At 40.5% G+C, this 9,965-nt stretch overlaps 2 protein-coding genes across 3 annotated transcripts; both read right to left on the bottom strand.

The window, feature by feature from the left end:
- On the bottom strand, window positions 1–6,887 carry spic (Spi-C transcription factor (Spi-1/PU.1 related)). Of its 2 annotated transcripts, XM_037121471.1 has the most exons (6): window positions 6,321–6,887; window positions 2,599–2,719; window positions 2,404–2,491; window positions 2,074–2,201; window positions 1,872–1,974; window positions 1–1,785 (listed from the first exon to the last, which is right to left on the bottom strand). In XM_037121471.1, the coding sequence occupies exons 2-6, from the start codon at window positions 2,635–2,637 to the stop codon at window positions 1,307–1,309; spliced, it is 837 nt and encodes a 278-aa protein (XP_036977366.1). In that variant the 5' UTR covers window positions 2,638–2,719; window positions 6,321–6,887; the 3' UTR covers window positions 1–1,306. The 2 variants fall into 2 exon arrangements, with proteins under 2 accessions (XP_036977366.1, XP_036977367.1); XM_037121472.1 differs by lacking the exon at window positions 6,321–6,887 and having other exon boundaries at window positions 1,872–1,971; window positions 2,599–2,785.
- A 168-nt stretch (window positions 6,888–7,055) lies between these two features.
- LOC119032891 (bcl-2-like protein 13) lies at window positions 7,056–8,691 on the bottom strand. The gene has a single exon (XM_037122512.1). It carries the CDS (start codon window positions 8,689–8,691, stop codon window positions 7,717–7,719), a length of 975 nt encoding a protein of 324 aa, XP_036978407.1. The 3' UTR covers window positions 7,056–7,716.
- Between the last annotated feature and the right edge of the window lie 1,274 nt (window positions 8,692–9,965).

Consider the following 9,965-nt stretch of genomic DNA (forward strand, 5'->3'; position numbering starts at 1 on the left):
CCGACAAATTCTGAACAAATGAAAGGTAAACATTTGTTATTCATGCATAAATATAATACAAACATACATTTTTGTTAATACTTTTATCAAGAAAGTAATCAATATTTACATTTGTTGACACAGAATGCTTATTACTGGTTGCTTGTTGAAACAACAGGAGCCACTGACAACTTTTAAATTACATTTTTTATTGTTGTTAGCCACCATAGAGTTAAATTTTACAGAATTAAGTTGTTATTTTGTTGTAAATTTTAAATATCGGTAGAGAAATAAGAAATGTTGATGATTTTTTTATGATAATGGTCTTAAATGTTTACATTTTCTGCAGCAGCCCAAAAAAAGAGTTTTACTTACTAAGTTTGGTTCTTTAAAACCTTTTACAATATCTAAAGGACACAAAACAGAGAATAAAGATGCTGAATTTAAAGTCTTTTGAATTCAAAACTTTGCATTTACATCAGCTGCATGTCAGACACGACATCATTTTGTCAACCAAAGATGTCAAAGTGATCAAAGTCTCATCCATTTTTAGTAAAATCCAGAGATTCTCTTTTCTAGAAAGTGTTTTAGGTCTTGAAAGTATTTACAGTTCCTGTCATTTACAGTGACAGTCATAAAAAATTAGGTATATGTGTTCAAAGGTCTTTGACTGCACCGTAAAATCTGACAGAGTGACTGATTTCCTTATAATGACCGAATCAAGTAGTCAACTTTCAAAATCTACAATATGTTAGAAAAAAATGGGCAAATTATTTTTATTCAAAACATAGTTTAGAAATAATATTAATTAAGACATGAAGTATCAATTATCTGAATATAGACCCATAAAATTACAATAAGTATCTTTTAAAAGGCTCTTAGATCTAAAATTTGTCAAGTTTTACCTGTAGAGAATATAATGCATGTTAAAACATGTGCTGGCATTAGCTGCAGGGCAAATATGTATGAACATGTAAATCATATTGATGTTCACAAAGTATGGCCAAAAAAATTATCAGAGTTTTTGCAAAAAATAAACATTTAATTGATAGATTCAAGCATTTGTTTTATTTCATTTTTCTAATTCAATCTATTCAATTATTTAAAGAGTATTTACATTCATTCATAGTAATACCTCTATTTAGAACACAATATCTAAAAAAAAAAAAAAGTGTATATAAAGAGATAACTGTTACTTGACAGGAGTAGCCTCCCTATCATGTGATAACATGCTGAGACTGAACATGGACGCAGAAATTGGAGTCTTTGAAAGCCTTTTTCAAACTGTAAGAGATTTTTCTCCTCTGTGATCAAACCATCCTCCGGCTCAGAGTTTGGTCATACTGTGTGAAGTGAAGCTGGAGGCCAGGTCGTAGTCCTCCTGCAGCTGGTAGTGTCTGTACCAGCTGTGCCAGTCCGCCGCTGCAGAGCCGTTGCAGTAGCTCTGTTCTGCCGGGTTCTGCTGCTGGGTGTGGACCTCCTCTGGTGCAGGGTGGCAGGGCAGGTGCACCTGGGCAGAGCCCAGCCTGTGTAGGATGCTTGGGTCGAACTGGTAGGTGAGTTTACGCCTCACTTTCCTGATCTCGCCGGTGCGGCTGTAGTTTCTCAGAGCTCTCGCCATCTTCTGATAGGTCATGGTCTTGCGGTTGCCCTTGCGTTGGCCCCAGCACTCGGCCAGCTTCTCCTTGTTCTTGGAGATGAAGTGGAAGGTGCCGCTGCCGCTGTCCGTCCACTGGATCGAGTCGCCCATGTTGGGGTCGTTCAGAGCCTCGTGGAGGTATTCATAAAGCCTGAGCTTCTTTCGGGCTGAGGAGGTAGAAGGTAGACTTAGTAAAGAAGGGAAGAAATTAAGTTCCAGAGAACCGCTCAAGTAAAGTATTCAACCTGCGTACCTTTGCTGTTCCTCTGTGGTGGTAAGATTGAGTAGAAATGAGGTGATTCATTTTGCGAGTGAGCCAAGGAGACATCAGGGATGATCTGAGGCCAAGGCTGCTGCTGAAAGAGCAACATTCAAAGTCAGAAAAACTCTCCTTTTTCTCTATTTTCCCCACACAAAGATTTTCTTTTCTTTTCCTTTTTTTCTGCAGTACTCACAGCCACATCATTCCAGTCGTATGCAGGAGGTGCTACATCAGACGGGTGTGTGACGAGATTTTTTATGCAGGAGATCTGCCACTGCACCGACGGCTGCTGGGTGCCCAGACTCTCATAATATGTGTAATCTGAAAAGAACGTGAACACATCAAAATAAATCAATTCAAGTGCTGAGAAACAAACAAATGTTCTTTTTTACATGAAAAAAGAGAGAATAATTGCTGCTTTTTAGGCATAAAGTAATGCACTGACAAAAACAAATATGACAAAAGTTTCCTAATACTTTTTAATTTTCTTTACTAATTATTATCAATATGTATTCTGGCGTACCTGAATCATAATATGAATTACTGGAATGCTGTTGAATCACATCAATTGCATCCTCAAAGTGTTGGTTGATGTCACCGTCCAAGGAGGTCTGGAACAGATAGACAGATAGGTAAATTCAAAAAGACCATAACCATCTTTCTTAAATTACTTTTCCATAAAAAAAAGTCTCTAAAGTTTTGCATCCTGACAACTCACCATCTTGTACGTCTGAGTGTCGCCTTCGCTCGAGGCCATTTCTGCCCTGCTACACTTGTGCAGGTGTACAGTGCTTGGCCAGGTATTTATATGTTGCAGACCTCCAATACCTGTTCACTCTCTAGCCACATTAATAGGTGGAGAAATGTGTTAACGTCACGTTACACTGCAGGGCTACACTTCTTCTTTTTTGAGAGGCACGGGTCAGATAGACATCTGAGCATCACTTTCTCTCTCTCAGACTGGAGATCACAATCTGCGAACAACAAAAACCTCTTTTATTGCGACCCAGGAGTACCACTACAAATTGTCAGCCTAACCTGAGAATTTGCATACCAGGCGAGATCTGTGTCCACCATACAGATCGCTAATCTGCTGCTGTTCAGTTATACGCTTTTCTGTAAATTGAAATTTGAAGCTATGTCACTACGGGGGATTTTTTGTCAGTCTGTCTTTGTTTTCTGGCAAGTGAATGGACATTTGCATGGAAAGTCCTTTTAAATAACCCTCATTCTGAATTCTTATATGGAACACAAACAACAGATACCCACTGACTTCCAATAAATCAGAAGACACTAATTATTTGTCACTGATGATCGAAATAGATTTAATTTTTACTTCAAAGGCCAAAATACCAAAATGATCTTAATTATTTAATGTCATTTCATGTAGAGAATCCTAAAAAGTTATAATTTTCCTCAGAAAATGTGACTTCTAAATGTTTTACTCTGAGTTTAGATTGATAAACCAACAAAACACTTCAGAAGGGTACAAAGAAATTGAAATTTTAAAAAGCATTTGCATTCCTCACAAAGCGACATGAACCCCTTTCAGATCCTACAATCAACAAACGCTGTTCCGCTTACAGCTTTACAGTGACACTGGATCACGATCTGGATCTGGATCTTTTTGCATCTAATCTTTACATTTTATCTCCTGCTTGCTTGGATTTATTGTCCGACACTTAAAAGTTGCTGGAAAATTAGAATGCATCTATTGTCATTTGCTTCTCTAAGTCTCTGTGCACTTCACCTTTTATTATATCATCCCTATGATCGCAAAAAGGTGCGTCATTAAATCTTTCTGAAAGCCACCTCAGTACTCTGCAATCCACATGTGTGCAAGAGTTTACAGTGCAGCTGGAGACAAATTCAAATAAAAATATTGTGACACTTTCATATTGACCAGAATGCCATAAAACAGCTCCAGATGAATGTGATTGTAAAGGTTAATGGTTAAACGTGTTCATCGCTGTTACACCTTGCCGGCTCTTTTTTCCCCTTAAAGCCAACCCCCCTGTACAAATAAACACACGCTTTTTGAGAAGTTAATTTATCTCTGCCGTCCAGTTTTAAATATCAACTGACTTGCCCCTGAAGTTCCCCTTTCAGCGCGAGTAAGTGCGCTGGAAACATCACGGAAACAAACAAAGTGGAGATGCACAGATTATAGCAATGCGTTGTTAGATCACAGGAACTCTCGGCTGACTCCGTTTTTGATGTGATCAGACCTGATTGGTAGCATTACTTTATTTTATTTGCATTTAAAATGTTCTCAACGGGAGAGAGAAAAAAAAAACACCTTGTCACAATAAATTATCATGTTGTGTGGGTGCCTGTGAGGGAGGAAGGTGTGTCTGTGTGTGCAAGCATGCAAATACGCATGCAAGTTGTGTGTTTGTGTGCGTGCGTGCGTGTGTTTGTGTGTGTTTCCTGCCAGTGCAGCGCGCTGATAAAAACAAAGAACCACAAACCTTGCTCTCTCACCCACTCCATCTTTCCCTGTTTCCATTCAGAGTGAAACTTCTGTCAAATCAACTCCATAAATTAAAGACCACAACCTGTCGGGCTGCAGCTGAGGCCTGACAGCTGTGTGCTTGTGTTGGCTCTGTGTGGGATGCAGAGTTTGGCCCCCTCAAGTTTTGTTTTTTTATTTTTTGTCTTTATTTTTTAACATGGGTTTTCATCGCAACCCAATCACTAAGAAAAATGTGGCAATGTACGTTTCTGTGTACCAAGGATATGTTGAAACTCAACGTTTTATATGTTGCAACTTTACCTGCGTCTATGTTCGATGTTCAGTTTCAGGTTGTGACAGTGCTGTAGATGTGGTCCGTCACCGCAAACGCTGATGGAAATTTTTCCGTTCCGTTTTCCAGATTGTCCTGACATCTTGTCAAAAATAGCCAGTGGTTTCACGCATACATATGCAGAATCACTGTCTCGAACAGTGCTTTCTACTTACATTATCCAGTGGTTTGTTACTTCCAAATGCTGAAACGGCATATTGGATATTGGTTTAAAGGAATAAGGGTACCTTGCAGGTATTGAAAAACTGTCTTGAATGGTGGTCTCTCAGTAGTTACGTACTATTAAAGTGTTGGTACAAATGGTGGCTCTCTCATTAAAGAATACTATCTATCTATCTAATTAAAGGTCTATGTAAAACAGTCCAGTTTATTTGGTTGCATAACAATTATAACAATGTAATAGAAACTTGATTATTTGTTCATGATGAGCAAGTGTATGGTTTGTATCATTTTTATAAAGTCACTGTGTGTGTGTGTGTGCGCGCGCACGTGTGTGTGTGTGTGTGTGTGTGTGTGTGTGTGTGTGTGTGTGTGTGTGTGTGTGTGTGTGTTTGGACTTGGATAAGAGATTAAGAGACTCATGTTTGTCTGTGAAGGTGGAAGAGTATATTTTCTGGCAGAGCAGACATGCCGCACCTTTATCTCTTCAAACAAAGAAGCGTTTTCCCTTCCCCTTCTCAATTCAATAGCTGCGCTCATTTTGGCAGCGATGTGGGAACGGCCGGCTGACCGCAGCTCACTCGACCCATTGTTCTTCTTTATTTACTGGCACACAATGCTCAAAATCAAGAAGTGTCAAAGCCACTGGTAAATAATCAGTCTATCAGGCCGAATGCTGCGACCGCAGAGATACGGTCTTTTTATCTATGAGATTATGTTTGTGTCCTGGGTGAGTACATCAGGAAAAAAAACAAAAAAAAACAGTGATGCACAAAGTAGGTTCAGACTGCTCCATGTAAATTTTATGAGACTTTTGATATATTTCCTCATTTTTAAATAGGTTTTCTAATCCTTGAAAGTCAGTCATAGTGGAAAAAGTTGCACATAAAACTTTTTAAATCTGTTTTGTTTCTTTCGGTAATTTAGCAGGCCTTTTCCTCATCCACAAGTAAACATATAATTCATATTTTAATGAATCTGATTTCAACAGAATTGAAGTTGAATAATCCATTGATTGTTTGTTTGATTGTATCTCCTGGTCATGTTGATGAGGCTGTTTTGGTTTTGAGCCTCGTCTGTTAAGTGACTGAAATGCTGCTGACCGACCAGCAGACGTCAGGACAGAGCAGTGAAACCAAACACATATCACGTATCTTCTGAATTCCTTCCCGCAGGAGGGGGGCTTTAACCGGGCCACATTTCTTTAACAGGGGTCCAGCTGCAGTCGTGGGGGTTGAAGACCAAGAAGATCAAGCTTCTGTCTCTGCATCGTCTTAGTTAGATGAGATAACTCTGATGATCTTAAGGCAAAGAAAGGAGCTCCAACAAGCAAATATTAAAGCCAAAAAGAAAAGAATGTTTATAAGTACGGTTGTGGTTTGATCGGATCATTGCGTGATGTGACAGTAATGGAGGGATTTGCGGTGTGTTTTAGAGTTCACACTCCATTAAGGGCACATTTTTCTGCTCTTACCTGTCGTATTGTTCATCCATCTAGATTGTTTTGGTGTGAGTTTTTCTTGGTTTTCTGAGTTGTTGTACGGGAACTTATTCAACTCAGGTGTGACAGCTTCCATCCTCCAAGGTAAATGGAAACTTGGTGAAGAGTACTGTTCAGGGCACGAGACGAACACATCCTGTTTTTTTAATGGGGATGATAGAAAATGGGGAACAAGGTGCCGTCCTTGGATTCTTGTATCTATGTAAACAAAATAAATGTGGCTTAGCAAATGCCAAACTTAGCCGAGCGCTGACTACAATGCAGCGCATCATTTCAAGCTCGCTACCTGTGACAACAAGATGTGTTAAAATCCCAACGGACGCTGTAAACTCACTATTTATGGGGTCTTGCCATATTTATTTCCTGCTTGTGAAGTTGGTGAAGAAATTAGAAGCTAGTTAGCTGTTAGCTATTAGCAGAGATGAGCAGCAGAGTCCTGCTCTTTGTTTGGTTCAGGTAGCAAATAGCTAATGGAGCTAATAGAGATAACAGAGCTAAACACAAAGTACGACTGATAACAGCTTAAAGTACTTTAGCTCAGTACAGTTTGGAGGGAAAAAAAACTTTGTATGGTAATGCTTTTGATTAACTACTATAGATATATACTATTGGTTGTTGGCTGCCAGTGAGCAGCAGAGTCGTATTGTTTGTTTAGTACAGGTAGCAAACAGCTAAATTGAGCTAATAGAGATAACAGAGTCAAACACAAAGTAGTTCAGATGAGTTTACAGTAAATAAAAGTACTTCAGCTGGGTGCAGATTGGAGGTAAAAGTACTTTGAATGCGACTTATTTGAACTTTTTTTAAAAAACACTTCAAACATTTTGATTTTGACATATAAAGTTAAAAATTGTTTTTGGGGGCTCTTCCTGCTGGTCATTTCCTTTGTATGGCACAGATAATAGTTGCTTGAAGTGGAACGTACCAGTATTTCAATTGGCTGAACATCTGAGTCGCAGTTCTTTGGTAAAGTCTAGAGTAACATGAAGGTAAGAAGAGGAACTGGAATCTTACTCCGTCCATTTCTGGTGAAGTAATAAGAGAGACACTCACACAAAGAAACATCAGGCAAACATTTCAAGTTTCAGGATTCTTTAAAATTTTAAACTCACATGATTTTACATTCCAGGTTTATATTTTTACTGTTTCCTCAGAGATCAGTTGTATACAGAAAACAAAGGCCATGAGCTCTGCAGTGAGCTGAGGTAGCACAATCCGAAAAAAAAAAAAAAAAAAATCTAATTAACGTGTCTAATAGGAGCTATAATACAAAGAGTGTCGGAGAGTAAAATCCAGAATTCAGAGAGTTAAGTGGAATATTTATCTGGAATAGATTTAAAAACAAAAGACCTGCGTTGAAAGGGGTTTTCTACTTTCTGCAGTAGGCCATGGCACCGTATGCTACTACTCCTACAATGGCTACTAAAGCAGCGCCTCCACACAGCAGCTCGGTGGAGCTCAGAGGTTTGCTAGTCTTTGGTGGAGCTGTGGGCTCCGGCTTTTCTGGTGCTGCTTGAGAGGCTTTAACTGACTGTTCCTCTGTGAGGGGAATCTGTGAGAATTTTAGCTGCTCGAGGCTCTCTGTTGGAGGCTCTGCTGCCATCGGCGCGAGGATAGATGGAGGGTGGAGCCCCTGAGTCGAAAAAAGCTCCTCAGCTTCCGAGGTTGTGGTTGAAGGGACAGGCGTGGACGTCGTGGATGGCGGGTCGAACCTGACGATAGGCAGCGGAGGCAGGGCCATCGGGGGAACCACCTGCCTGAACTCTGCAGGCTCCCTCTCCACGTCGGGCTCCTCTGCTGACACCAGGAGCTCCTCAGTTTCTGGGGCCTGGAGGTCCTGCTCCTCCTCCCTGAGCTCATTCAGCTCCCTCTCCCCACCTAAAACGCTCAACACACTCGTTTGTAGCTCCTCATCTTCTTCCTCCTCTTCCTCTGTCCTCCTCGCTCTCTCCTCCTTCTCTGCCTCCTCCAGCATCTCGGCCTCCTCTCGCTCCAGGTGGACCATGTCAGAGTTGGAGGAGTGGTTCTCCTCTCCGGTAAGAGCCGCCCCGTCACTACTGTCCAGGCTCTTTGTGTCTTCGCGGTCCACGTCGCCCATCGTGGACCAGGACTCGGCCAGCAGGCTCTCGCTCTGCCAGGGTCCAGGGCTCTCTGCCTGGCCGAGGCTCAGAGGCAGAGTAGCAGGGTCGGGGCTGAGGGAACCAGCCTCCCCGCCTCCCCCATCCCCCCTGCTGGACTCGACTGGGGCCTTTCCCTCCAGAGTGAAGGCTGGATGCTGCAGAGACAAAACAAAGGGCCACTTCAGAGGTTGGACAAGCTCACAAATGAGTCTCAAGTCTTGCATCATGAGTGTGAATGTAACTAAGAACATTTACTCAACTACTCATCTCAGTAGGTACAATTATGATTTACTTTACTCCATTTTATGTGACATCTGCAGGAAATATTGTACTTTCTGATGTTTGACTAGTTATTTTGCAGATCAAGATTTTATGCACATAAAAAGCTGTCTGATTTTATCACTCATTTGCAGGGCTGCAAATTAAAGCTTCAGACTATCTGAATAGTTTGAATGATTCTTCACACAGTGGCTTTATTGAATAACAATGTGCAACATGCACGTCGACATTTGTCAACAGGTCCGTCCACTCAGCGAGGCTGAGGTTGGAAAAAAGTTGCTCACTGCTCTGTATTGCAGCGGCTGTGACTATCTATAGCCCCGACCTGCATACCTTACTATGTTTAGGCTCTATATACGTCTCCATCTGTCACCCAAGAGTGGAAGCTATTTCAGTGATTTCACATGACGTCAGACAGGGAACATAAAATGGAAGTGACATATTATTCATTATGTCTGAGGCAACGCAACTCCAGCAGTCGACCACTCTTAGTCTCACCAAAACTGAGATATTAACATTTTCTAAATAGTTTCAAATCCTTTAATCTTAAAAAAAAAAAAAAACACTCTCCAGGTTTGGGTAACAACTGTAATAATGGTTGTTTGCACGAAATAGGCTTAAAAGTGCCTCTCAGTGTCAAGGTGACCCTCTTTACCCCTGGTGCCCATTCTCAGCAGAAAGTATTCACCCCCATGTCAGCCCTAAAATAGACACACTCAACGCTCGCTCGTCACCGTCTGTCACAACATGTGGCTCCTCTGTGGTCACTCATATACTCTACTGTGTGACTGCATGAGAGTAAAAAATGAGAGAATGTGAATATTTGAGTGATTTGATATGGTACAGAGTATTTTTGGTGTAATTTTCACTATTGTTATTGTTGAAGTTGTCTTTATATACAGTATGTCTAGTGTAGTGTATAGTGTAGCATAGTATAGTGTATAAATTAACTCATGTCTACAGCTGTTTATTCTACTCCTGCACTGTATATCTGTTTGTTTATAGCTCGTTCACATCTCCACTTGACTGTTTATTCAATATAACCAAACTAATGTTGAATATAAAGGGGCCATATGCAATAAAACATTTGCAATTTAAAAAGCCATTAAGAGTTATTTATCAAAATACCCATTTATTAAGCTAAAATGACTAATGGGCATCAAAGCTGAACAAAGGTATGTAAAAATAGGTGTAGTCCTGACTGAAAGCCAACAATGAC

Source organism: Acanthopagrus latus, chromosome 14 (assembly GCF_904848185.1).
Source record: "Acanthopagrus latus isolate v.2019 chromosome 14, fAcaLat1.1, whole genome shotgun sequence".
NCBI classification, from domain to species: Eukaryota; Metazoa; Chordata; class Actinopteri; order Spariformes; family Sparidae; genus Acanthopagrus; species Acanthopagrus latus.

Bases quoted from the DNA above. Each gene is read 5' to 3' on its own strand.
- LOC119032891 (XM_037122512.1), bottom strand. From the start codon at position 8,691: ATGCAAGACTTGAGACTCATTTGTGAGCTTGTCCAACCTCTGAAGTGG.
- spic (XM_037121471.1), bottom strand. From the start codon at position 2,637: ATGGCCTCGAGCGAAGGCGACACTCAGACGTACAAGATG. The intron at 2,492-2,598 runs GTGAGTTGTCAG...TATCTGTTCCAG, and splicing joins ACACTCAGACGTACAAGATG to ACCTCCTTGGACGGTGACAT. The intron at 2,202-2,403 runs GTACGCCAGAAT...CGTTCTTTTCAG, and splicing joins TAATTCATATTATGATTCAG to ATTACACATATTATGAGAGT.